Source organism: Anser brachyrhynchus, assembly GCF_964034855.1.
Source record: "Anser brachyrhynchus genome assembly, chromosome: W".
Lineage (NCBI taxonomy): Eukaryota > Metazoa > Chordata > Aves > Anseriformes > Anatidae > Anser > Anser brachyrhynchus.
In genome coordinates this window covers 25,013,099-25,040,307 of record NC_137704.1, presented here as the reverse complement: position 1 = coordinate 25,040,307, position 27,209 = coordinate 25,013,099, and the positions used below count along the sequence as shown (strand labels likewise).

Sequence of the window (27,209 nt, the reverse complement as noted above, 5' to 3'; positions counted from 1 at the left end):
GTAAGAGGGGATAAAAGCTAAACCGGGGCGAATAAGCTCCCTTAAGACCTCTTCGGACATCAAAGATCCGCGAGGTAGGGCAATTCTGGGGTTGGGGGCTCCGGAGATCCCCCAGCAGATGTCGAGGGCTCATTTTTTCCCTCCTCGAGTGCTCGAGGAGGGAAAAAGAGAGGGATTGCTCTCGTTCTTTTTTTTTTTTAACTTATAAACCGGCTTTTCTTTTCAATGATAAACCGCAGCCCAGGCCCCTACAACGTAACGGGATCGGTGTGAGCTTCCCTCTTGGCTCCCTCTGCCTAATTCCTTCCTGAGGTGCTGCGGGGGGGGGGGGGGGGCTGGAGGAGAGCCTTCTCCTCCGCTCCTAAAGCCTCTCAAACGCGGCCCTGCCACCGCCGCTTCGTAGCCCTCGGCAGGCCCGCTTACAGCAGGGGCTAATCTCCAGCGGGTTACGAAACCGCCTCACATGCCCCGGCGGCATTACCCCGCTGCTGATCGAGCCCCGGGGAGCCCTCTTTGGTCGGAGGCAGCCCCCCTCGCATCCTTCCGAGCCGATTTCTTACGCCACGGCCTGTCGAGTTCCCCCCCGGGGGAATAAAACGGCGGCCGGCGAGGCAGCTAACCTGGCCTGGCTCTTAACGGTCCCGTTAGTTGCGAATTTACTTGACCGCCAAGGCCCCCCCCCCCCCCCCCCCATGTAATCCTTAGCTGAATGCCTTCGCTTGTGAGGGAATATTTACGGCTGACCCCGCCGAGCTGCGCGCGGGGGCCTCCCGTCCCGCGTTAAATCCGCTGGGTTCTTAGCGAGCACGTGGCCGCGGGGTTCGGGCCTCGAAGGGTAAATCCTCCCCCCCCCCCCCGCGTTGCTGCCGACCCCTAATTCCTGTCAGGGTTGTCACCCGGGTGGGAAGGGGACGCTTTGGACCTGCCTCCGGGCATCCCCGGGGAGGTTTCCGGAAGGCTTCGATCCCAACGCGGCCGCCCTCAACCCACGGCCCCTTCGTCGGGGACCAACTCTTCTTCTGGGTCCCCCTTTTCGTCGCGCCGTCCCTCCCGGAGGCGCTTGAGCAACGCGACGTGATTTCTCTGCTGACTTTTCTCTCTTTTTTGCCCCCCCCCCCTTTGCTCCGTGCCTTGCATCGATCCCCCCCAGGCTGTCCTGATGGCGCGCGGGACGTCACGGCACCTCCACCCCGCAGCGGGAGCGCACGTTGGAAGCCGGAGAGAGCTCAGCACGCTGCACCTGCATTTAAAAATAAATAAATAAAACCACCTTTTTTGGGTAATTGCGCCAAAGGCCTTTCTACCGCACGTGCGTCCCCTCCCTGTTCCAGCCGGGCTGGAGCTGCTGCGGAGTCCAGAGAGGAGTTTGGGTCTGATGTGCAGAGCGGATCCTTAAATTTGCGGGGATACGTGGCCGGATCGGGAGCGGAAGCGCGGTCAGGAAACGTCCTCAGTGCTCAGATTGAAAGGAGGCTGGAAGAGCTGGAAGAGCAGGCAGGAGACGGGCCTTCCTAGCCCCCAAAATGTCTTCCTAGGCCCCAAAATGTCTTCCTGGGCCCCAAAATGTCTTCCTAGCCCCCGAAATGCCTGCCTTGACCCCAGCCTGCGGGTAGCAGCAGCAGCCCGGAGGGCTTTTCGAGACCAACGCATGGTAATGGCCCTCTAAAAGGCCTCACGAGCTGCCATCCTGGCAGAATCATCAGGAAACCTCCCAGCCTGGATCCCAAACCAGCCGTCCAGAGCTTGGTTGCGGGCACACGCAAATCCGCTTCACGTTTATCCCAGCGGCGCACAGGCTTTCAAAACCGGTCCTGTAAATCCGAATGGGCACCGAAATGAGGGAACCCTGACCGTGCCGCTCAGCTTCCCCTACAAGAAAGAGAAGGAGTTATTAAAAATAATCGTAATTTGCTACTTAGTTCAGTAAAGCTCCGTGGAAACCAACAGTGTTTGTTCCGGTGTTTCAACCCGCAAACGCAGGCTTTAGGTGCTGTCTTCTGTTTTCCAGAAAGCGTGGCAAACACTTTGGGGCACAAGACGAAGCAGCACAAGATGAAGCAGCACAAGACGAAGCAGCACAAGAAGCCGGTGCCTATCGTCAAGGTCAGGTCATCGTTTAGTTCTCCGCGCCCTGCTTTGCGTTCTGCTCCTTGAGGCTTTTGCCCTCCCAGGTTTGAGCAGCCAGCAGCACCGAGATCTTCCCGAGCCAGGGGAAAGCCTCGAGCTAGCCTCGGAGACGCAGCGAGCCTCCTGCTTACCTCGGCTGGTAGCTTTTCTCACGCCGACAAGGTTATTTGCTTTGTTTTTCGTCGACTTCCATATTTTCCTGGGAGAAACCAGCAGCTAGCCCGCCCCTGATCCCAGTCTCACCCCCTCGGCGTCTCGATGAAAATTAAGGACGTTTTTCCCGTGTTCCCAGCGTCTGCCGTAGGAGCATGGGAGAGGAGGAGACGTCCCCGAGCACTCCGGTCCCCCGCAGGGCTCGTTTCACCCTCTGGCCGTTTACCCCCCCTAATTACCTAACTTTTAGTGTGTTTGCCGAGCGTGTGGGCTCGAGCTCTTATTAGGAAGAGCTTATTAAGCTTATTAATTAAGAAAAGCTCGGGGCATTTCTTAGTACGTCGTATTTGCGTTCCTGCCTGGGACGCGCAGGCGATTCACGCCAGTCCGAGGACAGACGGGCAGACGGAGCGAGGTCACGGTGTGGGAAAACACGAGGGCTTTTCTGTACCCGTTATGTGCTTGGCAAAGCGAGGAGGGCTTTTTGGTGTGGGGGAGAGCAGGGAGAGGCCGCGTGAGCCTGAGACAGCCCCCGGGGCTGCGAGCAGAGCCCGGGCAGGCAAGAAGGGAAGCGGTGAGAGCAGAGCTGCCTGGGCTGGGCTATGGGCGCATCTCACCCCATAAAACCGCCTCCTGGTGCCCCTTCCCCGCACCCCAACGCCGCCGCGGGGCCGCGCGGCCGGCATCGCTTCCCCTCCAGCACCCGATCGAGTTACGGGGTGGCCGAGGGCGGTGGGACGGTGGCAGCCGGAGGTGGGCTTACCTAGCGGGGCCCCCGCTCAGCGGGCGCCGCCGCAGCCTTGCCCCGCGGGTCCCTACCCATCGTGTGACCTCCGCGAGCACCGGCATGTGACGGGGCCGTGCCGGCTTGGAAAAGGCCGAGTTTGGGAAGGGGGAGAGGAGAGGCTGGAGCCAGGGGTAGGGTGGCTCAGCTCCGGGGGATTAGTAAGCGCGGGACGGGTAGGGGAAGGGTTGACCGAGGGGGCTTGCGGCAGGGCCGTCGCAAAAGGGAAGGGGGTGACTGGAAGAGGGAGGGCCGACTTCCGAGGTGACATTTAGGATCGAAGCCTGAGTGTTGCGGAGAGGAAGACGCTGCAGGCGGCAGGGCGGAAAGGCGGGGAGAATCTCGGCCGACAGGAAGGCGAAGGAACGAACGCGGGAAAACACAGCCGCGTGATAAGCGAAGAGGCTGGAGGGGTTGCACCAGGCATCAGCGGGGTTTTGGAAGAAAGGAACAGACGTTCAGGGCCGCGGCTGTTTGTGATGCCACGAGCAGAAACCTGCCCGCTGGCTGAAACCGCTGCGGAGGTTCGTAGGCGTCATCCAAGCTGGCTTCTCGGGGGCTTGAGCAGATCTCCACGAGCTTCGGACCGGAGAGGGCCGCAGGGCTGGCGAAGAAGAGACCCCAGAGGAGCTCTTGAACGAGGTAGCTGCAGGAAGGAGCTAGGAAGGAATAACGGAGGAGGTTTTGCTTCGGAGATGGAACGAGCGGCTGGAGTTTGAGGCTGCCGCGCAGCACAAAGCTTGTTTGGCTTTAGAAGTGTTGGACAGGATTCACACATCACCAGAAAAGGTGAGGTTGGAACGGGTCAATGGAGATGGTCTAGAGGGTGTTTTTTTTTTTAATCTTACGTTCAAACATATCCCCACATTTTAATTTGTGCCTTAACTTTGGGCACAGATCACGGGCGACGTTGCTGATTTTGGTTAACGAACAAAAAAAAATAAAGATGTTTAAAGCGATATTTCTCGGTTATGAGCCAGACAGGCAAACGCAGGACCGGGTTTTAATTTATCCCAGACGGCGTTTCTGACCGAGCGCTTCCGCGAGGTCTTTATTTACTGCCTTTCTCATCGAGGCGATTGGCCGGTGATCCCCTTTCCGGCACCGAAAGCCAGGAACGCGCAGTCACAGACCTGCACAACCTGCGTAAATGCTTTGCCGGCAGGGGATGCATCGGATAAACACCGACTTCGGCTACAAGGTTATTCGATCGCACGGGAGGTTTGTTTTACCGGCGATTGCCTCCTATCTGGGCGCGCGGGGGGGGGGGGTGGATGAACCCGTCGCTCTTGGATAACACACCAACGATCGTTGAGTGTTACGGCCTCACCTCTCGCTGTTTCCTTTTTGTCTCACCCGGGGTTCCTGGCTGGTCCCCAGCAGCGCGGGGAAGGTGCTGTGCCGCTGCGTCACCCCTCAGCAGCGGTGACGGTCGGGACAGGAGCTCAGCCGTCGTGACGCCGCGCTCCGGGGGCTGTTTCCTCACCCTGGACTGGGGACAGGACGCGCGCAACAGAAACGGACGGCGGAGCTCACCTGTCCTTGTAAAGGACCTCCCCTTAGGAGCACTCACGGGGAAGCAAAAGCATTCCAGCCATTCCCGTGTTTCAGATGATACGTGAGGATTCATACACATACATAGCTGTACGTTAAAACACGCACATACATATAAAAACACGTGAATATATAATTATATTTAACTTACATTTATTATACAATACGTATTTCATATATATATTTCGACACACATGTGTATAAGGCGTATTATGGATTTGATTTGAAAGCGAGGGACTTTTAGCCCCCTCCAGAAGCATCACGTCTCTTCTTTAATATCTCAGGAGCTCAGGGAGAAGGTGCAGGCAGCTGTGGGAAGGCTGCAAAGCCTTCAGCAGCTTCCAGCTCCAGCGTTCAAGCAGGTTTCCATTTCAAATCGGTATTGGGTGCTTTCTGTCTTCAGGTTTTCCTGCTTAACCGTTAGGGCAAGCAACCCGTTCGCATGCGATTTTTTGCGAACGGCGGTTCTTATCCCCGCGTAACCCTCGGGCTCCGCAAGCTGCGGCTGTAAGATAAACGCCAAGAGAGCTACGGCAAGTCTGAGGAATTAGCTTCCTTTCCTGTGCGAGGAGCGGGTCAGAAACCCCTCCTGCAGCACAGCAGGCACGTGGTGGGTTTCTGAGAGCCAGAGTTCAGCTCGGCCAACGAGCCCCGCCGGAGCTATCGGTCAGAGGGATTTTAGCGCAGCCCCTCCTGGGCTGAAATCAGTAATTTAGGAACTGCTGCCCCCACGCAGGCTGCGTGCTGCTCAGGAGAAAACCCGCAGCAGGAAGGGTGGGAACATCTTTGCCCCAGAAGAGCCTCGCGGTTAGGACGTGGCTTTGAATCCTCTCAAGGGAAGGAAAGCAAAAGTGGGTCTCGCGTCCCGGGAGCACGCCGTGGCCACCACGCCACCGCCTTCCCAGGAGGATGTGACCACCAGGAGCTCCCAAACGTGAAGGAGCTGAACAGTTGGATCTTTATTTCGACGTCTGCTGAGTGAAGTCGGGCGTACGCAGCGCAAGGCTGAGTCACCAGGGCTGGGCGGTACGGGCAGGAGAGCCAAGAGGGATGGCACCAGGGGAGTTTAAGGCTAAATCCTACAGAGTTTGGATTCCAGGAGGATCAGGAGACAGCTGCCCCTTATGCAGGAGTTTCAAGGAACACGATTTTGGACTTAGGTGCCAAAACCTTTCTGCTTAGGATCCAAAAGCTCTCTCTGAGGACACGCGCTCAGCTGCCTCAGTCCTGATCTCAGCGCTAGCTATCTGCTAGGCTGCCTCTGCGAGCAGCTGTCAACCTCCCGACGAAGAAGAAAGCATGCACCTCATTTCCTGATGCCCCTTGCCGAAGTTCCTACCTCTGCGCTGCCACCGCCGCAAGCCCTCAGCAGCCCCGATCGTGAACAGTTACATCCTGGGGAAACAGAAAGCGTAAGTGACAGAAAACGTGCCCTGTTTGCTTTGGATTCGATTGATGAATGACCCCGGGATGATTCCCGTCATGCGCCAGCTGCTTATTTTTCTCATCTCCCTTCCGGCTTTCTCTGGGTGGCCCATTGCTCCTGCGCTCTGCTGCTGAGAAGCTGCCTGTAAAGGTGCTTCCCGTGGAAATGCTGGTTTCCTTCCCCATGGAGAGCAGAAGTAATGACGGAGGAGAGTTGCACTCGTGCCGGCTGTGAGCGGAGATTCCCACAGGATGGCGGGGAAGGCCCTGGCAGTGCTTGAGGACCTCACTTTTTGCTAGTTTTTGTTTATCACATCTGGACACTTAGTGCTCCTGGAAACACTACCATTTTTCTTCCACAGAAAAGGAAACCGAGACACTAAGGAAGTGTCGAAACTCATCTCTGAGATATCTTCTTCCATTTTTATTGTTCCTCAAAGTCATGAGTCTGTTTTTCTCTAGTAATACTTGGCTTAGAAAGGCTGTCGCGTGTGTATTTGGACAATGCTGATCTTCCTTCACATTGCCACTGCGCTGAGGTTGGTGTGTGTACTGACCTGCTGCGTGGCTTCTAAACGGGCTTCTAAGTCTTTTTCTTCACAGGAATCTCACACATAAACCGAAGAAATAATATCTGCCCATACCCCAGCAGTGCTGCGAGGTTCCCAGCTTTGAGGTCGGTGCTTACCAAGTTACTCGGAGACGTTGCAGCTGTAAGAGAAGATGCAGGAAGCATCTCCTCGACAGCAAAGTAAAAGGAACCTTTTAAGGCAGGTGAACGGCGAACTGCAGTTAAAATTACAGCTCTACGCTTCCCATCCGTGTAAATATTTGTGATAGTTCAAATATTTTCCGCATCCCATCTGGGCGAAATCCTAGCCTCAAAGCTTTGGAGTTTATTAGCGCTAAAGAAGAGATCTGAAAATATCCCAGTGGTCTGAGCATTCACATGGGCAGTAGGCTCTTGCTCTGCCTGCTTAATCTAAACAGAGTTTAACCCGGACCTCTCTCACACCAGGGAGGTGCCTGGACAGCAGATCGATGTTTTTTTCCCTTCTTCCATCAAACTTTTCTTACTAAGCATTTTGCTGTAGCTGGGTACCGCTTTCAGGAGATGTTTTCGTTTCACTGAAAAGCGGTTTGGTCAACTTCCCGAGCAGTTCTAGTTTCAAACACAACCTAAAATAAGAAACACATTTTCTATTAACACATAAAGGTTCGATTTAAAAAATATATATTTTACTTTTTTATAATGCTGCTGTAAATACCAGTTGTGATTCATAAATATGAGTCTTGATCTCTTTTTTTTTTTTCTTTTATGCTATGTGGTGTCCCTGCTCTCTATTCTCATCCTAGCCTGCCATCTAGCTGCAGCACTTAGACTTGCTTCAGCCTCACCGAATTGATCTACCAACCCTGGCCTTAGCCTGAGGGTTAGAAAAATCGGTTTGACTGTGTCTTTCTTTGCTCAGCTGACCAGGCTTTGCTTTCCTGAATAAAACAGATGTCTTCCCTGCTTAGCAAGGAACCTGCCAGGGCAATTTTGTAATTCCTTCAGTCGCAAATCTGGTGCGAATGTAGTGATGTAAACAATCGATGTGGCCTAATTAGCCATTGGGTTTAATCACACCTTGCATTTAAGAGATGTCTTTGGCAACAAATCTACTTGGAGACAGTCTCCACTATGTGGTGGCCTCTGCAAGGCCCAGCCTAGACCGCAAAGACTCTCCAGTCCATCTGTCTTAACCGAGTAAAGAAACAAAAGCCACTTGTTGGCCAGCATGGCTCGAGCGCCAAACCCTACAACAGAGGCAGTTAACCCCATGGCATGAAGGTGAATGTGGTGCCTCTCGCCCCTAAATATAACGCTGAGGTGATGAGTGAAACTCAAGGTCCTCCATTTTACCTCCTGCACTGCCTCTCCATGCATCCGATCTCGCCCTCTTCTTGTTGTCCTGCTTATGGGGCAAAGGCACTGGCAGGAGGTAGCAGAAGCTCCCAGAAGTGAAAGAGGGTTAAGGACAGTAGGAATTACCCAAACATGGTACAGGCGGACCGAGGGGATTTAGCCCCTGCCCTGAAAATGAGCCTTTCATTTTAACACCCGCTGATTTTGGGTGCTGAGCCCAGCTGAGGCACTGCTCTCCATGCCCCTTCCCTGGGGCAAGTTTGTTCTCTCTCTCTGTTCGCCAGTAGGTGATTTTACAAGGGGTGGGACAAGCCCGCCATGGCCAGGGCACGGAGTGCAGGGGCCACCTCCCTGTCACCCTCAGGTGCAGCACCTGGGTTGCCCTGAAGCACCTCAGGGTGCTGGGCCTGGCGCCATTTTGTGGAACCGTGCTTCCAGCCGGGGGCAGCCCGTAACAGGTCCATGCCTGGGTGCACGTACCCACACAGACACGGGCACGATCATTTATGCACAGAAACATTTTATTTTTACATCTCAGGCTAAGACATGGGGCTGTGCAGCCACGAGTGGGCCTTGGGTGTCACTTGCCCCACAATAGGCAAAGGACCTGCACGCTTCCTGAAACAGGGCAACCCTGGGTGTAGAATCCTAGGATCGTCAGGGCTGGAAGAGACCTCCAAGAACATCTGGTCCAACCATCACCCTGCTACTAATGTCACCCACTGAACCATGTCCCTAAGCACCACGTCCAACCTCTCCTTGAACACCCCCAGGGACGGTGACTCCACCACCTCCCTGGGCAACCCGTTCCAATCCCTGACTGCTCTTTCTGACAGAAATGTCTCCTCATTTCCAACCCGAACCTCCCCTGGCGCAACTTGAGGCCATTCCCTCTGGTCCTATCGCCAGTTATGGGTGAGAAGAGGCCGACCCCTTCCTTTCAGGTAGTTGCAGAGAGCAATAAGGTCTGCCCTGAGCCTCCTCTTCTCCAGACCAAACAACCCCAGGTCCCTCAGCTGCTCCTCACAGGACTTGTGCTCCAGACCCTTCACCAGCTTCACAGCCCTTCTCTGCACATGCTTCAGGACCTCAATGTCCTTATTGTACTGAGGGGCCCAAATATGTACAATTTTATTTGGCTAACCATTACTCTCTCCCCCTTTTTTTTCTTCCCTTCTTCCGTCATGACTAGAGGGCCCGTGATTTTTTGTTTTTACTGATTTCACACCGCTCGTCCTGTTTTTCTCAGCTATCCTCCTTATTTTGGGACAGTGGGACCTCCCCTTTAACTGCTTAACACCCTCCCCACTGTTATGCCCGCACGATCGCTTCTGGATATGCGCGAAGGGCGGAATTTTTCAGCGCAAAACCACGACTTGAACCCTCACAGCTGGGGCAGGGGAGGGTCAGGCTGGGCGCCAGGGCGAGGCTCTGCACCCAGAGGTGCCCGGGCACTGGGCCAGGCTCCCCAGGGAGCTCAAGCAGCGTTTGGACACCGCTCTCAGACCCAGGGTCTGGTTTTTGGGTGGCGCGGAGCCCTGTCGCGACAAAGCCCACGCCCACGATAGACCTGCGAGACCCCGCGCGTTGTCTCGCGAGAGCGGCCCCGCGGCCCTCCCCGCCCCCCGCCAGGCGCCGCCCTTCCTCTTCCCCGCCGCCGCCCTGAGGTGAGGACGCCGTGGGCTCGTCATCCGCCGCCATCCGCCTCCATCCGGCCCCGTCCCGGCCACGGGCAGCCCGGGGAGGCCATGAGGGGCCGCGGGGGCGCCTCGGCCCGCTGGCTGCCATCGGCGTTTGCGGCGCTGGCGCCGCAGATGGCGGAGCGCGGAGGTGCCGGGGCTGTGAGGGGGGAGCGGGCCCTGAGGCTGCGGGGCGGGGGGGGGGGGGGGAGGACACGTTTGGATTTAATTGTGGAAAGAAAATCTATCTCTGAGGGGCTTTGTCAGCTAGCCGTCGGTTGTGAGGAAAGCGTTCTGTTTTCTGCTTGTCCGTGTTAGAAACCCAGTATGATTTCTCTCCCTGCTTCCCCGCAGTTGAGCTCCCAAAATGGTCCGCTACTCGCTGGATCCGGAGAACCCCACGAAGTGTGAGTTGTTCTCTGATCTCTTGTTGCCGTATTACTCCCTGAAATCGTTCGCTTTTTCACTTCAGAAGTTGGTCTCTTCCCTCCGCAGCATGCAAGTCCAGGGGCTCCAACCTGCGAGTGCACTTCAAGGTACGTGGCCCGCGCGTGGTGGGAAACCCAAGCTGGGTTTTGGAAGGAGATAACCTTTATTTTCCCGTGTTATTCTGTAGTTTATGAAGTGGGGTGGTGTAGGTTACGGCCTGCGTGTGCTCAAGCTGCTCGTAATGACCTTTATCCGCAGGAACAGAAAAATAAGATGGTCTTCTCTTAGTTTGCTGCCTAATAGAGCTAATAGAAAAGGAAAGAGGCAGTTGGAGGGAAGTTAGCAGGAGGAATTAAGACTAGAATTAGGGATTTGTTTCCTTTTTCTCACTGCCTGCTTCGATGTTGGGAAGGATCTCCCTGCTAATCCTGTCATTTTAGTGGTCGAGAAGTATGGCAGCAAGCGTTCGGCATGAATAGTGATACGGGTTCATACGTTGCTCTGGAAAACCCCTAGGTGCAGCAGTGAATATAAGAGTAATTTGGGTTAATCATGGAAACGAAGCTGAGAATATGCTTTTCTGCTGAGTGTTATATAGTGCAGGTGAGAAGAGCTTTCATTTAATTTGGTTTGTTCTTCTGTTACAATCGTATATTAAGTGCAAAAATCCAAGAGTAACTTTCTTAAGCACCAATAACTTATCCTTGATTTTTCTTTTTGATGCTTTTCATTCCCTCTTTTTTTAATCCCTTTACACAGACATTAAATTTTGTAGCTTGTTTGTATAGCTTGTGTTTACCTGTGAGGTGCCATATTGGATATCTTGACAGGAATTTAATCATTCAGGCTTCCGTTTTTTTGGGTTAGTGGCCAAAGAGGGAGCTATGATAAGTGTAAATCCTCAATTTTAAATTTGCTGGTTGGAAAGCTCTGGGTAAAAAAACCAATAAAGGCATCACAGAGTTGTGAACTCAGTAATGGGGGTCATACGAAGAATTGTAGGTAGCAAAAAAAAAGTTGCTGATTGTACTTTTTTTGGTGGCTTCTTTTGAACTGAGCTTGTAGTAAAAAAGAGTGATTGCCTCTTTCCTTGGAGAAAGGAAAAGAAAGGTGAAAATCCAGTGCTTTTACTCCCGTTGTAACGTGGAAAGAAGTGTTAAGAGGAGCTTTCACCGTGTGTTTTTATTTTTCTTGCTAGAACACTCGCGAGACTGCCCAGGCCATCAAGGGCATGCACATCCGCAAGGCCACCAAGTACCTGAAGGACGTGACCCTGAAGAAGCAGTGCGTGCCCTTCCGTCGCTACAACGGAGGAGTTGGTAGATGCGCCCAGGTGAGGGCTGGTGTGGAAACGTGGCGAGGGCATTGATCTTAATTATTTCGGCTCGCTCTTGTGCGAGGTGTAGAACCGTTCGCTTCGATTGCGGTGATGACTTTCTTAGGACACCTTTGGATTCAACGTGAAAAGAAATCAGTTTTCTGAGCGATCGAAGTGAAAGGACACATAATGACAAACTAATATCATGTAAAAGGGTAAGTTGTGTCGTACTGGGACAAAACCGCTTCTCTTTTTTTTTTTTTTTCCTTACAGGCCAAGCAGTGGGGCTGGACACAGGGACGCTGGCCCAAGAAAAGCGCGGAGTTCCTGCTGCACATGCTCAAAAACGCAGAGAGCAATGCTGAGCTCAAGGTGGGCCGAGCAGATGTTATTAAACGCGCCTTGTTCGTGTGGCCGTGCGCGTTCGTGCACCTGAACTCGGTGCTCAGAAGTCCAAAGGACTCGCTTTGTGGTTGAAAGCGGGGCCTAGAGGGTTTGGTTTGCTGGTTGAATTCCGCTGCGTGCGTTTTTTTTGAGGTAAAAAGGAGTTAGTTTTTCACAGGTGGATGGCTGTCAACTATTGGGAGTGTGTGTGGTGGGGGAGCAAGCTCCTAAAATCCCCCGAAAGCACGATCCGTGGGCTCCTGGTCAGTCTGTAGCTTTGCAGCGCACTCAGCACTTTCTTTGGCGATTCTGATGGCGGTGATGACGATCTTAGGACACCTTTGGAATGACCGTGAAATAATCGTTTCTTGCTGAGCCATCAGCGCGATGTAACTTGGCCGTGACACGCGGGGGGATAGCCCTGCGCTTCCCTGACTTGCGGTGTCACGGTTCTGCCGCACAAGTTAGTTGCGGAGCGAATCAAGTCGCGGCACCTTGTTTTTGTTCCCCCCCGCGCAGGGACTCGATGTGGATTCCCTGGTGATCGAGCACATCCAGGTGAACAAGGCTCCCAAAATGCGCCGGCGCACCTACAGAGCTCACGGGAGGATCAACCCCTACATGAGCTCCCCCTGCCACATCGAGATGATCCTCACCGAGAAGGAGCAGATCGTCCCCAAGCCGGAAGAAGAGGTGGCTCAGAAGAAAAAGGTAACAAGGGGCGCGTTCCCTGATGGCGTTCAGGATCCTGGATTAGGTAACGAGGCGTTTTTGGGACAGGAGGGTTGCTGTGAGGACGTACCTTAGGACACCTTTGGAATACCAGTGAAAAAAAAAAATGACACGAATTCTGAGCAACCTTGGTATCGATCCCAAGATTCGGATGAGAAGCGAGGGGTGTGTGCCGGGTTTTGGGGTTGGGGGGACGGGGACGTTTCCCTGTAGGGGCGCGGCGCGAGGAGGCCCCAAACGATGGCGGGAATTGGTAAAATGATGCCCGCGGGGGGCTGGGGAGGCAACGCCGCTGACCCTGCGCTCTTTGCCGTTGCAGATCTCCCAGAAGAAGCTGAAGAAGCAGAAGCTGATGGCCCGGGAGTAGCCCTCCCACCCCCCCCCGGACCCCAAATAAAGCTCTGCTCGCACCCACCCCGTGTCCTGTCTGTGCCTATGACGTCACCTGCGTGACGTCACGCCGCCGTGACGCCACGCCCGGGGCACGTGACGCGCGCGGCGCCTCCTATTGGGCGGGGCGGGCGAGGGGCGTGCGCCGGAAGTGCGGGGGCTGCTTCCGGTGCGGCGGCAGTAGGGAGGGCGGCGCGGCGCGGTGAGGACGGGGGGAGCTGCGGTCTGAGGTGAGGGGGGGCGGTTTGTCGGGCGAGCCTCCGCGACGCCGTTCGTCTGCAGGGCTTGGGGAGAGGGGAGGGGGTTAAAGGCAGCGGGAGCCGGGGCTCGGCCGTGTAACGGCGGCTGGGGGCTGGCCTAGGGGAAGGAAACACCGCGGGGATGGATGGGCCGCGTGAGGTAACCGGGCTGGGCCGGCTCGGCCTTAAGGGGGTCAATGGAGCCCTTCGTGTACCCGGCCTTTTTTGTGTTTGCGTAAAAATGGGTGACAACCCAGCAAATCAAACGCGGGGAACAAAAAAGAGCGAACGTGCTTGTAGTTGCAGTGTCACGCTTGTTCTCTGCGCTGACTCGAACGTGGGGTGGTTTGGGGAGAAACAAAAGCCTGTATCACAAAGGAGCAAAGCCTGCTATTGACATCTCACCGTTTGCCCTTCTGGTATTCTTTTTTCCTAAAAATTAACCCTGCCAACAGCACAACGGCATCACGGAGAAGGTTGGGGGAAAAAACGTTTCAATACGTTAGCCGCTGGAACTAAAACACCAGAACTTTCTTCTGTATCTGGCAGAGGTGGGACTTATTTTTTAGCTTGGACGCGTGGTACACAGTGGCTGCACAGACTCTCAGTCTTGGAGAGGCAGCCACTGTTGATTCCCCCCTGCCCGTTCTTCAGCTAGTGGCTGAATCCTCAGCATCGCACAGAAGATTTAACATCTAGGAAGTTCTAGAAGAGAGAGCGCATAAATCTTTTCAAAGGGCTTTCATGGTTTACCTCGTTCCTATTTTCTCAAGGTTGCGTTCTGCCTTTGGAGACTCGGCTCCTGTAAAACTACGTCTGAAGAGGCAAAAACTCCGCTTGGAAGCAGTCAACTGGAACTGATGTTCCCAGGGCGTGGGGCTACGCTTGGCTAGGGCAGTTTGGGAAGAGCAAAGCGAGGATCCCAAAAGAGGATCTGCCCTTTCCCTCTTCGCAGATTTTTCCCTTTTATTTTGTGTCTTAATGTAAGAATTCAGATGTGGGTGGCCTAGAAAGGGAGAATGTGAAGGGCAAACGTGCAGCGGGGCTTCGCACATCTAACAGGTCATCGCCACTGAAAGGGACAGTTCTGGTCCTATTTAAGTGCTCCCTCTCCCCGTTGCACCTTTCCCTGCCTGTACTTTGCTTTTCTGCTTTTTTCATCGCAGACCTCGAGGCACTGTTTTCGAAAATTACTTCCAGGGTTTGAGAGAAAGGGAAGGATTGATTTTCTGATAGTTTGGCTAGTTATTACTGGATTGGTGGGAGATCTGGGAGGATCCGGGTGGGAGAACTGGGCTAGTATCTTCAGATCACTGCTTACATTTTTTTTAGTTTGGCTTAAGCAAAAACTTTGATTTTCTGAATGTCTTTCAAACTTCCAGCTGTAGGGGTGATGAGTTAATAGCAAACCTTGTTCTTTTTTGTTAAGATGCCAGGAATGTTGGCCTTATTGTTCCTGAGGACTTTATAACGTTGGAACGTGCAGCTGTTCTCAAGGAATAATGGCAGCGTTTTTGAAACTTCAAAGATCTATTGTTAAAGAATCTTTTCTGCTTAAACAATAACCAAAATCCTTTCGTGAGACTTTTTCTTAGCTCGTTGCATACAGAAACTGTAATCTGAAGTTGTTTTTCTAGCAGCTTTGTCCCGGAACAAGAGGAAGCCATGGTGTGCATTCCCTGTATCGTCATTCCGGTCCTTCTCTGGGTCTACAAGAAATTCCTGGAGCCCTACATCTATCCCGTCATCGCACCTTTCATTAAGCGCGTGTGGCCCAAGAAAGCCGTGCAAGAAACGACAGCCGCGAAACAAGGGCAAGGAGGCGGTGCTGGAAATCCACGGGCACCTTCAGCCAGCGAAAGAGATAAGGAGGATGAGCCTGGAATTTACAAAGTAAGATTAATGCCTTTAAGCTAAGGAGGGAAAGTCCAGGTAGAGCACCTGATAATAGTGTGGGGTGGGCGCCACAAAAGAGCGGGTAGTTGGGTGTTTTTAGAGAAGTTTTTGTGGCAGTAGTCATATAAAAGGGAGCCATCCGTACTGAGCTAGCCAGCAATAGCAGTTGCTCCAGGACTGCTGCTGGGAAGTCTTGGAAGGACAGGAATCGTACCTGTTTTCTGAAGAAGCTTGCAGATACACGGACGTGTTGAACAACTGGCTGTTCTTTCCGAGAAGTAAGGATTTGAGCAGTAAAAGTAACTGTTCTGCTAGCTCCGCCACTCGTAACGGGAGAAAATGTTCAGTGTGTTGAAGTTGTGCGTTTACTATCCATCTCTTCTAACAAAATGCGGAGATATATACGGGTTGTGTCTGCCCTCAGCCCCAAATAATCACACGTAGATATAAAGAAACGCAATCACTCTGGTTTTTGGGGCAGATTTCTTCATGGGGTTTCACCGGCCTTGCTTCTGAAAGTCATTTTCATCCCCAAATGTCGCTGTTCTGGTCTTTGTTTTGATGTCTCGTTTGAACGGTGCTCTCTTTTATTTGCAGTTCGAAAGCAACGGGGTTGCAAATGGAATCGCTGCAAAGAGATCCACAGAAAATTCTGACAAGAAAACAGATTAAAGGGATTCATTCATGAGGATTTCATTCCCTGGTGTCCAATATGAACTGGTGATTGATATTTCTCTCACTTTGAGACACTCCTTTGCACATTTCAGCTGAATAAAACCCTTTATCACGTACAGGAGAAGGTCTCTTTTGCCACTAAAACGGCAGCTAGCGGATTTCTTATTTAAAATGTTTGCAAACTGTGTTAAATTATTCTTTATTTCCCTCCCTTGGAACCACTTTGCATCTATAACCTGTTGGGCATGATTAGGTTAAATAGTTTACGGATTAAGCTAGCTTTGGAAGATAAACGTGTTGCTTCTTAGTTTCACGGAATGCGAGTGCAATATTTCATTCTTCCACTTCAAAACTAAGCTATTCTTGACCTTGCTAGAGAACTATTAATTGCATCGCGGCAGCGTAAACGTTACGGTCAAGCTATGAGGAATAGAGACTGCTGTGTGAAATTTGCAGATGAGCTAAAGGAGTTGCGCTATCTGCAAAATTTACTTAGCCAAAAGTCTTGATTTGATACTTTTAAGTCTTTTTTTTTTTCCTTTAAACGTTGTGCCTTTCTTTCCTGAAAGGAATCGGCGGGTGCGTGATGCAGGAGAATTGTTGCGTTATATTCTGTTGCAGTGCTTTCAAACGATGCAGGTCTGTGTTTTAAAAAAAAAAAAAAAAAAAGGACTAAAATCTCTTTTAACATGCTTGTGTAATTTGAATTATAATAAAGCAGGCTTTTATTTAAAAATTAATCGCTTCATACAGTTGTTCTTAGGAAAACCTGCAGACAGTCCCCAGCCTGAAGGGGTTCATAAAACTGCTCACTTCACGATAAACAAAGCGAACTGAGCGAGTCCACCTATGCCTCCTCCTGGGAAGATGTGTTCTGGTGCCGAATTGCATCCCAAAATGATGCCTCTGTGCCTTGTAGGAGTAGAACTAACAATTCCTGCCTTGTCCTCTCTGCCAGACCAGAGGACTCTCTAAATGATTCCAAACTAATAATTAAACCAACAAAAAAAAAAAAAACACAAAACAAAAACCAAATTCCAGCGATTTGGGATTGCTGTTTAGGATTTATCACCTTCCCAGAAGTAGTCCTATGGGCATACCTTAATTTTTATAGAAATGTTTCATGGATAGTACGTAGAGGGTGGTATCTAGAGGGTATTATGATAGCAAGAAGAGCTGGTAAATGTTTAGGGGCTGATGTTACACGTTAAAGGGCCGTGCGCTAAAGTGGTGAGAGGCAACTTGTTGTCCTTGAACTGACACCGGGGTCCGGGTTCGTTCTTGAACTGTGTTTTCTTCTACCGAAGAATTGCTCAGAGTATTTGCCTGACAAGCCCGTCAGACGCCTCCGGTGAGGAATATTGCTTCCTACTGTTGTCCGGTTTTTGTGAAACCGTGTGGATCAGTCTGCAATGTTCACGGCTGGGTATCGGACCATTGTTGCTCTATTTCCATTGTAATGAGTTGATTCAGAGAATATTCCTTGTCAGATGTCGCCTAATGCTGCTTTCTGTCCCTTAATAAACCACCCTATAAGGGAGCGAATTTTGTATTACTGCGAAATCAGCTTTTGCAACGCCCTTGGAACATAAGCCGCCATCTGATCAGCGTTTCACAGATAGAGCTTTCTCCTAGACCTGTATCCCTTGGTGATATTAAAACCTGGTTTTGTTACTCTGAGCATGCACAGGTGGTATAATTCATGCAATAAAAGATAATACTAACTGCATTTCTGTAACTTCTCACAGATACACTGTGTAACATACCTCTAGCAGCTGTGAACATGACAAAGAAAAGCAAGAGCTGTCCTTGGGCTCATTTTAACATTTTGCACTAAGGAGCTCCGTCTTGTTCCCTTCTGCTGCTGTCTATTTTTTCCCTAGCGAAATGATATTTTGAGGTGAAACATCTCATTTGAAAACGCCAGAAGCTTACTCCATACTTGTGGCAAAAAAAAGAAAGCAAGCGTTAGTGCTGGTTTCTTTATCTCGTGACCTTGCTGCGTGGTGGCAGCTTGCTGGGAAACGAAGTATGTGTGAACCACCAAGCGCAGACTCATCTCAGGCGGGACTCGAATTGGCACCAGTTTAAATTGCTGCTATCTCAGCTCTCCAGAGCAGCCTTTGCAGGCCTCTCTGCTACAGTTTGCTTTCGTCCATAAATGTAAGCGGATGCAAACAGCTTATAAAGCGTACATAATTACTTTGAGTTATTTATTAGAGAGAGTACTCAAGCAAATGCATCGCTGATACAGGAAATAAACTGTATAATAAATCAGACCGCAGTGGGAACTAGGCTTTTAGTTCTATGCTTAGCACTGTATTTAAACACGTACAAAAAGGCCTGTCAAAAAGCAAAGTAGGCAGATAACGCAAATGCATCTTGTTTGTTGGAATCACACCGCTTGTGCTTTCTGGCATGTTGTTTCTGTACTTCCAGTAACTGCAGTTAAACGCAGGTGAGCCATACACAGCATAAAATTTGCCTGAATGAGGCATTCACTAGAAGTCTTGACAGGAAGGCTGTTGCAAATCTGTTCCTATTCTTTTCCACGAATAGGTCAATAGTCCTATTGCACTGTTAATAGTTTAGCAAAAAAAAAATAATGTGAAAAACAGGTGAAAGAAACAAACTGCCTGCTTTTACATCCTGAAGCTGGGCAAGGGTGCAGGAGGTCATCTGCTGCGATGCAAAGTTATATTTAAGAAAAGCAGAGAAAAAAGAAGGAGGTTCTGAAATGAGAGTACAAATATCAAGGAAATTTCACTGAGAAGAGTTCTGCATCTTATTCAGTAGAAGCAAGATTTACGAATGGATTTAGGCACGTTGTGGTAGCAGTTGGATGTCTACCAGAATTTAGTAAAGCGAGGTATCAGCTTCATTTCCACCGAAGACTTTTAGAAAATAGTAAATTAGGCAACTTCAGGCACCAAACCACTTGTGCAAATCTAGCTCTAAGGTCTCCAGTGCTAGGGCTGTCTGGGCTGGTTCAGATACTGTTGGGGATGGATCAGGAAATCCACTTGCAAACCACTTGCTTGAAAATAACCTGAAAAAAATCTTAAATTCAAACCAGCCATTAATTTTTTTTTCTGCTATGGGGAGGTCTAGGTGTGACGTGGTGCCTTCTGTGTGGTTCGTGGAGGTACTTGGATGCTCAGGACTTAAATAAAATTAATTTTGGGGCTGGACTGGATGAAGTCAGAGCTCCCTCCTGACCTCTGCCATTCGGTGAAGCGCACCTCCACGATATTCCAAATATGTTCAAAAAGCGTAAACTAAAGTTCGAAAAGCTTTATCTTGCTAAGTTTTCAGCATCTTAAGGGCCTGAATGTGCAACCGTAGGAGGTTTTGTGAGGTAAAAGCGGGGCGCGAGCGGCCTCCAAAGGCTGCCGTGGATGTGGTGCAAAGCGAGCTTTATTCGGACGTGTTTATAGGCCCGGTAAACTCCACCCAAGGAGCATCAGAAATTATTGGGGGCAGCAGAAATTACTGGTGGGGGGCGGTTCTGTACTGCTTTTGATTTTACTGGGTCTACAGCCCTCCAGGCCCTGCCCCCGCAGCTCCCTGCCGAAAACTACATTTCCCGGCGTACCCCGCGCCGCGCCAGTCCCCCCCTCCCTCCTCGTCGGCCCGCGCGCATGCGCGGCGGGGAGGCGGTGGCGACGTGGAAGGCCGAGAGCGGCGGCGGTGGGTGCGCGCGTGCGCCGGGGGGGGGGCGCGCGACCGTGAGGGGACCCTGAGGGGACCCTGAGGGGGCCGTGAGGGGCCGCCCGGGAGCCGCGTTCATTCCCTTCGTGTTTTCGGCTTCGCGCCCAGCGCCGCTGCGTTCCGTATCCAGGTGTGTTTTGTGCTGGGTTCCTGATAACCAGAATCTCCCCAGGTATATTTAGCGCGGGGCGTAGCGGGGCTCCCGGCGCCCAAATCTGCCTCCTGGCATCGCCGGCGCTGAGGGTAAGGTGCTGGGCTGCACTTGTGGCGGTCTGAGCTGTCTGCAGTGGTACAGTGCTCTTATTTCCTACAGTGAACGCTTCTTGAAGGCACGGGAGCAGAGAGGAGCCCCTGCTTTGCCGGGTCTTGTTTCCCTAATTGTAGGGCACTGTGTTATGTAATCCCTAATTTTACCCCTTTCCGAGCAAAAAGCGGCAAAGTTGATCCAGCTGGGGTGAGTTAAAAACTGCTGTCGCTGCTTGGATCGCAGAGTGCTGAGGAAGGCCCCGCTGCGTGCTCTCCCCGAGCTGTTCCCTTTTACACCCCTGCTGCTGTATCAGGGGAAGCCCCTGGCCAGATCCTGCTCTGGTGCTTTCCTGGCGCTGCACCTCGTGCGATCAGTTCAAGAGGAAAAAATACATATGTAACAAACGAATGCTAAGCTTAGATGGCTTTGTGATTTTATCTGACGGCCAGGAAGATCCCAGGGTGGTTTTAGTGTGCCGATGACTGGCAGTGGGGCTTGCGGGTTTGTTAAGCCTCGTGAATATAAGAATCCTCCTCCTTTTGTGTGAGGAAGGTGTTGAGAGTCAGAGATCCTGCTTGCTGGCTGGTGAACTGCTGTCAAAGAGGACGGGTAAAGGTGGTAATGGTATTTCCTCACCGTGTATTCTCCAGGGTGGGAAGCCTATTGTACCTGCTGGTAATTACACAGCTTGGCGGTGTAGTTTCATTCGCAGTAGACCCTGGAGAGGGGATATAAATCGTGATGCGTAGGGCAGTATAAAATTACGTATACATGCAAAACACATTTGGCTTTCTGCACTACGTGCGTCTTTTGTGCTGGAGGTAGGTTTCTGGTTGTGGGAAACATTTAAAGCTGTTGTGAAAACGTGTGTAATGCCCAATTGCGGGAGAGCACAGATGCCAAAATAATTGTGTAGCCTCTGAGATACATAAGTATCAAAAAAATTGCAGTCCTTTTTAATGATGTCTAAGCATCTTTCTGAAGCTTAAAAGGTAGCCGAATTTTTCTTTCTGAAACACCGCTGTGGTCGATAGACAAGTTGTAGTTGCGTCAGTGTGAAATACGGAGAATATGTTACACGTGTGCAATTGTGATCTTCGTGTCCTCTTCATAACGAAATAATAGATCATCTTGATTGATTAAAGCACTGGGCAGTCGTAAGAAATCGGAGAGCAACTCCTGGGTTCTGCGCCTGGGCCAGTGCATGCAGACTGGGGGACAAGGGGCTGGAGAGCAGCCCCGCAGGATCTGGGGTTTTGGTTGATGGCGAGCTTCGGGACAAGTGGACGACGTGCCCCGGTGGCCAAAAGGGCAGTGGGCACAGCACCGAGCTGCTGGAGTTCAAGAAGCATTTGGACACCGCGTTCAGACAAAGGGTTCGGTTTTGGGGGGTCCTGCGTGGAGCCTGGAGTGGACTTGATGTTCCTTCCGACTCGGGATATTCAGTGATTCTGAAATGACTCTGAAATAGGCTGTGTGTTATCTCCACCCAGCAGCTGACGTTAAACTGTGAAGCTTTTTAATTCCATAGAACCCAGGAAAAACTGTGTTATAGCTATGCCAAGCATGTAGCTATTTGGATGACTGAGACGTGTAGGTTTAGCATGGCTTTTGTGACATTTAGCCCCCTTGCCCATTTTAATTAGGAATTCAGTCAGTTATTACCATATAAATTGATATTTTAGGTAGGTTCACTGGGTAGGAAAAAGGGGGGAAGTAATCATCAGGAATAATCAAACATTTTTTTTGTATGGAAGAAAATTTCCAGCACTACGATCCGTTATAGCTTATCAGGGAGTTAGTGTAAAATTGTGCTTTTGAAAGCTGTTGTTCTCTTTGTGGTAATAAAACTCTTTCCAGCCGCTGGAAGAACAGTAACATTGGTACTGGTGCAGATAAGCAGTATATTCTAAGCCAGAATGTGATAGGATGTGCTTGTTCTTTGTATTTTTTGTTTTTTAAGCTCTGTCTTCCACAATACTCTTGCTGAAAGTTATATTTGTTCTCCTAATTTTATAGTTCCAGTACGCCTCTAGTGCAAGCAGCAGGAGTCTCACTGGTGAGGGCAAACAAAAAGAAGTACCCGTCCAAGGCGAAGAGCAGAATTAATGTTTGAATCATTGCTTCTTGAAAGCTTTCTCACAGAGGTAACGTTTCTTACTGCCCCCGCGCCTTCCCTCTGCGGAAGGATGCGCTTCGAAACCTGACGCTGTCATTCTACCCTCAGCTTTGTAGGCGTGATGAAGTAATTATTTAATAAAAAGTTAGGTCGGGAATTATGTAGGAGTTGAGAAGCGAGCTTGATAGTCAGAATTTTCTCAATATTTTATTAAAAGTCGGCAAACTCTGGTATTAGGATGAAAGGGCAAGGGTGAGGGTGATTTATAGCATCTCTCACTGAGCGGTTCGATCACTTATTCCGGTGTCTGGACTCCCCTGCATTCAGATGCCTCTGCTTGAAATATTCCTCCTAACCAAGAAGGCCTTGAGCAATCCCTCCTTTAGCAGTGAGCAGAACGACTGTCCCGCGGGTGAGATGCGAAGCAAGCAGCGTGTGCTCTTCGGGATTAGGCTTTTATTGAAGATTGACTCCCCCAGAAAACGCACGTGGGAGAGGAGCTGGAGCAGAAAGCACAGCGTGGGGACAAGTTTTCAGCTGCTCTTGCCTTCCCTACGAGGGCCTCCTTTACCTGCAGCAAATCTCTCAAGATGCATCACTTCTGCTACTGCTGTTCCAGGCTTTTCAACCCTCAGTAAGACGGGAAGGATCACAAAAACGTCGCGTCAGTGCTGCTTGGTTCAGGCTCGTGCTCCAGAAGAGGAAGGCGCTAGAACAAGTTACTGAACAGGAGGAACAGAGAAGTTGCTGTTTGTTTATCCGGCAAAGCAAGCGGTGGGCAACTCGGATAAATTGCTCTTAAAGAATTTCAGATGCGCTTTTCTTTTCTTGCAGCTGAGCATTCCGCTTCGTAACGGTGTTGTTTCTTCTCGCTGCCCAAAAGTATGCCTGTCCCGAGGTGCTGGGACAGGTATGGATCCTAAAATCTAGTTTAGATCCTAAAATCTCCCTGCCGTCGGTTTTAAGTGCGTGGTAGATGAGGGAAGGTGAAATCACGGTAATGGCTTGATTGCAATCTGGGAACGATCTTTTGGTATTTAGTGAAATCTTTGTGGAATTGCTTTTTGGCTTTGAAGAGCAAATCTTGCTTCTCGCTTTTTTTTTTCAGCCCCGCTGGCACCAAAACTTCCCCCCAAACTATTCTCCGAGCAGCGCAGGAGAGCTGGCGCTTAATGTGCCAGGCAGGCTGCAAAACCGTCCTTAGTAAGGGAACTCTGTCACGTTTCTGCCACTTGCTTTCAGATATACAAACGCTTTGGAGGGCTGACTTAACTGTGACTTGGGTTATGAGGTCTCCTGCCTCGTCGGTGAGCTTGTTTTCTGGACGTGGGCAGAAAAGGACTGTGTAGTTGAGAGAAACCAGTTTGGCTGCTGAAATTCCAGTTCTAGTTCAACAGAATCGACGTGAATTTCTACGGTGAAGATCTCTCAGTCCTTCTTCAGCACCTTCGAAGCTTTGGGTGGGTTCCCGTTTGACTTTCCTCTTGAAATGCCTGCCTGGAAAATTGATAGACGCTGCTGGTAGTTCTAGCAGCAGACTGAAGACAATTAATAGGAGCGTTTTGATTATTAGGTATACTTGGAGAAACAGGCGACATCGTTTCTGAAGCCACGTGTTTTTATTTGGAGCGTTTTCATGGCCCAGAGCGCCGCGTAAAAAACCAAGTGGTTTGCTGAGAGCAGCAAGTTGAGGTTCTTAATAAAGACAACAAAAAAAAAAGCAGGGCTTCTGGTCGACTTGAACTTTCATGTCCTGGTAGACCAGGATGAAACACGTTCAGCAGACGCTTCCCAGGAGCAACCTTCAGGGCTGTGCAGCTGCTTCAGGCCGCTGACTTCGGCGTCCGCTCCGATCAACTTCCAGGCTGCTCCCTGAGAAACCAGATTGTCCGGAGGATGGAAAAAATAGCCAGTGAGGGTGAATTTGCAGAGTTTGGAGGTGAGAATTGATGCGCTCAGAGGACATCTAGAAGCGTTAGGCTCCGATCCTGCACGTGAATATTCATCTCTGAGGAATAAATGAGGCTTTAGAGTGTTTGTTCATGATCCATGGGTGCAATCTCTGCTCGTAAGTTTTGCAGATAAACATTGCGTGTGATGTTTAGTCCGCAAAGATTTGACTGTAGGTATAAATCTTACTGTAACGTGAAGGAGTAGAGAGAATCCAAAGATGTTGTGTGCGTAGCGGAATTCAAATGTTGGAGCTAAATAGTACCTCCTGTTCCGAAGTCTTCTGTGATGCTCTGTGTTAGGATTTTGTGGGACGTTTTAACATCTCATGGGTAAAATGGGGTCTGAAATGCTCGGTTCTTGGATGCAAACACGAATTAGACAGTGCGTCAGCTTCCTTGGTACTCGAATATGCAGCGTGACATCTCGTGTTCTTGCCTTTGCAGCGATTCTGGCTACTTTGGCTGAAAGGAAAACGATGGCCGTTTGTATCAGTCGAGAAAGCAGCAAATTGTAAAGGTAAGCCAAGTATTTATTGCGTGGAATTGGATTTCTTTTTAGGTTTTTCAACGTGTGATAGCGTCAGCTCTTAATTTATTTTCCTGAGGTTGTATTCAAGCCCCAGCCAAGAGACTAGGTTGCCCCAAAGTTGTCTGTATGACCATTTCTTATATTTTAAAACAAGCACTTTATAATGTATATATATTTATATTTTGCTATATATAGATATATTGATAGCTATATTTTTATCTGTGTACGTATTTTTCAGGCTTCCTGCAGATTCTGGAAGGGGGGACTGCTTTGGGAGTGGGAAGGGGGAACTGCTTTGCTCTAAGCCAGCTTTACTGGCTGGATTAGTAAAATGTCCAAGTTGTGAGACCAGCTGGGACTTAATATTGGACCTATAATTACGGTACTAAAACTGTTCAAACAGAAGGTGTAGAGGGTGTGACGAGCTTTTCCCCGAGTTCAACGGCGCACGTACCGTACCTCCATTTGTTCTTGGAAGCTGCCGCTGTGTCGAAGCTCAAATTTTTGTGCAACGCTGTTTTCGTTCGTGCGAAAGGACAAAGGGAGATTTGGTGGGCGCCAAGTTGTGATGAGGCATCCTGTGTGTTGCTGAACTGCTTTTAACTTGAAGAGGGGAAAATGACACTCTTGTAACCACTGTTAATAATTAACGTTCAAGTCCTTTATAAGGTCAGTGGACATAAGGTTTACGTGTACCCCTAGCTGTTTGGGATTGGGGTGGGTCCCGATGCGCAAAGCCACCTCTTGCATTCGGTCTGAAGCGTCTGCTTCTCGTGGTGGAGCCAAGTTCAGTCACCGAACAGATGTTGGACGTGCTACAGCGTGACGCAGACCGGGTTATGGCCCTTTGGGGGTGTTCCCAGCTTGTTTAGGAACAAGAGCTGTTACTGGTAGTGGTAATAATACCGTATTGAACTAAACGACTTGCTAATAAATAGTTTCTATATTTTTTTGAGCAAACAAATGAATCGCTTTTGAAGAGAAGCGTAACTTTTTTTTTGCCAAAGAACCATGCATTTATTTAGTGTGTTTGGGTTGGATCTAAGAGCCAGTGGGGGCTGTTACGCAAGTCAGGTGTGGGGAAAATCACGGGTAAGTGAGGATTAGGTAAATTTTAAAACGACTGTGGTAATTTGTGCTCCAGTTACTGACCAACCGTCAGTCTGTTCGGAGAAGTCAGCTGGGCTGTAGGGCCCCAGGGGAGTCCGCAGGGTGCTCCAGCCAGCGACTTGCTGCGTTACTTGAAGAGCTATGGCTTCAGTCACGGTCGCTGGGAAATAGGAATTCGAATCTGAAAACGGACAATAAATATTTTGTTAAAGCTTGCTTTACAAGGACTGTTTGTCTGGGGGGGATTTGTGTCAACAGAACTTAATCTCCTGGGGCTCTGCAGAAAATCTGGAAAGTATGCCAGCTTTTTTTTTTTGCAAGAACGAGCTTGGAAGTTGTTGCCTTCGCTTTTAGTGCTCTGGAAGAGAGTTAAATGGGGAGACTTCGGGAGCTGCCCCTGAGTATAAGAACAAGGGTGGAGTGGCTCACCTTAGGAGAAAGGGCAAAGATTGAGGGCATGCTGCACTGTCTGAACTCCAAGAAATAAGAGCTGAAACGTTCAGCCATTTAAAGGTGCGGGGAAGGGACCCAAGCCAAAATAGGTAGTTGTTGCTGTAGTAGTTGCAGCTGGGCACGTGTAAAATAGATGGTGGGGCTGAGATGTCTACGTACAACCTGAACCTCAGTTCTTCTACTTTTAAATGATGATCCAGTATCCTCGTATTACGCAATTCTGTCTCTGCTTTATTCTCTAGCTTTTTATTGGCTTTATTTCAAAGGTGGTACACACTGAGCCTTGCGCTTTTCCTTTGAAGTGGCAAAATTTGTATTCAGGTAAGATGCATCCGTTCTGTTCTAGGAGTAAACGTTCAGCCAGGGTTCTGGAAATCCTTTTAAGCTCATGACGTCTTAGAATCCTTCAGTGCTTCTCTGCAGAATTCCCCGGCAGGATCTTACACTTGCGCTCCTAGACCACTTAAATTTCCCTTCCTGCAGGTGGTCCCCGTGACAAAATGGCTTCTGCAGCTGTTACAGGTAGCGTCTTCAGAGCTTTTTTTGCAAAATGAGAGTTTGCAAAATGAGTTTTTGCAAACGAGAGTTGTCTTTTCTGGAATTAGCTGCTCCTGCGCAGATGGTGAGTCTCAGCGGATTACTACTAGAGCGATACTTGATCCTGCATCTTCGCTGAGACCAAGAGTTGCTTCTGGGAAGCAGCTTGCGTCTTCTGCTATACCCGTTCCTGTTCTTACTCCTTGAAGTAGTCGACTGCAACCAACCACGTTACTTCACAAAGTTCAGGAGGTTCCCGTATGGTTGGTAGCACCTTTCCTCAATCAGTTCGGGATATCTGTGCAGTGGCGGCAACAGTTGGGCTTAATGTGGAGGAGGTAGGGGGTCTTTAAGGTGTAGATCCCTGATGGTATGCAGGAATCTGCTGCGTGACCAGCTCCCTTTCTTGACAGCAGTAGGCATTTGCCTCTACCTCTCTCTGCATATTCAGCTGGAGAACACGTTTTTTGAAGAGCTTGTCACCTTATGTCCTGGTTTCAGCTAGGACAGAGTTAATTTTCCTCCGAGTAGCTGGCAGGGTGCTGTGTTTTGGGTTTAGGATGAGAAGAATGTTGATAACACACGGATGTTTTAGTTGTGGCAGAGCAGGAGTCTCTCTGCGATTTGAATTGTGGATTTCTTGCCGTTTTCCCCACTTTAATATCGATACAACTGTGACACTGTCACTTGGGTTTTTCCTACATTACATGCATTATGAAGTGTATAGCATGGTAACTTTCTAGATGGAGGTGATGTAGACCTAAGTTTGTTGAAAGAAAGTATTTTTAATGCCTTCCTATGTGCCTCTGTTTTCTACTTTTCAGTAACTCCTTGAGGTAGTGAACCAAAGCCTTATG

General features: G+C 50.1%; 3 protein-coding genes and 1 long non-coding RNA gene across 13 annotated transcripts in view; all 4 read left to right on the top strand.

Moving 5' to 3' along the window:
* Window positions 1–4,022, top strand: part of LOC308184874 — an 8,384-nt gene extending 4,362 nt beyond the window's left edge. The window contains exon 3 of the long non-coding RNA XR_013942983.1: window positions 2,009–4,022. This is a non-coding gene — a long non-coding RNA (uncharacterized lncRNA). The remainder of the gene's footprint in view (window positions 1–2,008) is intronic.
* A 5,524-nt stretch (window positions 4,023–9,546) lies between these two features.
* Window positions 9,547–12,908, top strand: RPL17 (ribosomal protein L17). Its single transcript, XM_080572372.1, has 7 exons — window positions 9,547–9,619; window positions 9,986–10,038; window positions 10,127–10,167; window positions 11,259–11,393; window positions 11,652–11,750; window positions 12,282–12,473; window positions 12,814–12,908. Exons 2-7 carry the CDS (start codon window positions 9,999–10,001, stop codon window positions 12,859–12,861), a joined length of 555 nt encoding a protein of 184 aa, XP_080428498.1. The 5' UTR covers window positions 9,547–9,619; window positions 9,986–9,998; the 3' UTR covers window positions 12,862–12,908.
* A 104-nt stretch (window positions 12,909–13,012) lies between these two features.
* Window positions 13,013–16,430, top strand: LOC308184838 (UPF0729 protein C18orf32 homolog). 4 transcript variants are annotated; one of them, XM_080572421.1, is made up of 3 exons: window positions 13,013–13,114; window positions 14,764–15,016; window positions 15,617–16,430. In XM_080572421.1, the coding sequence occupies exons 2-3, from the start codon at window positions 14,789–14,791 to the stop codon at window positions 15,689–15,691; spliced, it is 303 nt and encodes a 100-aa protein (XP_080428547.1). In that variant the 5' UTR covers window positions 13,013–13,114; window positions 14,764–14,788; the 3' UTR covers window positions 15,692–16,430. The 4 variants fall into 4 exon arrangements, with proteins under 4 accessions (XP_080428547.1, XP_080428549.1, XP_080428548.1 ...); XM_080572423.1 differs by having other exon boundaries at window positions 13,021–13,086; XM_080572422.1 differs by having other exon boundaries at window positions 13,037–13,114; window positions 14,761–15,016.
* A 2,870-nt stretch (window positions 16,431–19,300) lies between these two features.
* DYM (dymeclin) overlaps window positions 19,301–27,209 on the top strand; it is a 105,785-nt gene continuing 97,876 nt past the window's right edge. For 3 of the 7 annotated variants that reach the window (XM_080572223.1, XM_080572228.1, XM_080572229.1), the window contains exons 1-2: window positions 19,397–19,535; window positions 24,168–24,240. The gene's annotated coding sequence lies outside the window, so the exon portion shown is untranslated. The other 4 variants (XM_080572226.1, XM_080572224.1, XM_080572225.1 and 1 more) reach the window with 4 other exon arrangements.

What these genes read in the sequence shown, in the direction of transcription:
- RPL17 (XM_080572372.1), top strand. Translation starts at nt 9,999, where the DNA reads ATGGTCCGCTACTCGCTGGATCCGGAGAACCCCACGAAGT. An exon ending in ACCTGCGAGTGCACTTCAAG is followed by an intron (nt 10,168 to 11,258) that starts GTACGTGGCCCG and finishes TTTTCTTGCTAG; the next exon opens with AACACTCGCGAGACTGCCCA. An exon ending in AGAGCAATGCTGAGCTCAAG is followed by an intron (nt 11,751 to 12,281) that starts GTGGGCCGAGCA and finishes CCCCCCGCGCAG; the next exon opens with GGACTCGATGTGGATTCCCT.
- LOC308184838 (XM_080572421.1), top strand. Translation starts at nt 14,789, where the DNA reads ATGGTGTGCATTCCCTGTATCGTCATTCCGGTCCTTCTCTGGGTCTAC. An exon ending in ATGAGCCTGGAATTTACAAA is followed by an intron (nt 15,017 to 15,616) that starts GTAAGATTAATG and finishes TTTTATTTGCAG; the next exon opens with TTCGAAAGCAACGGGGTTGC.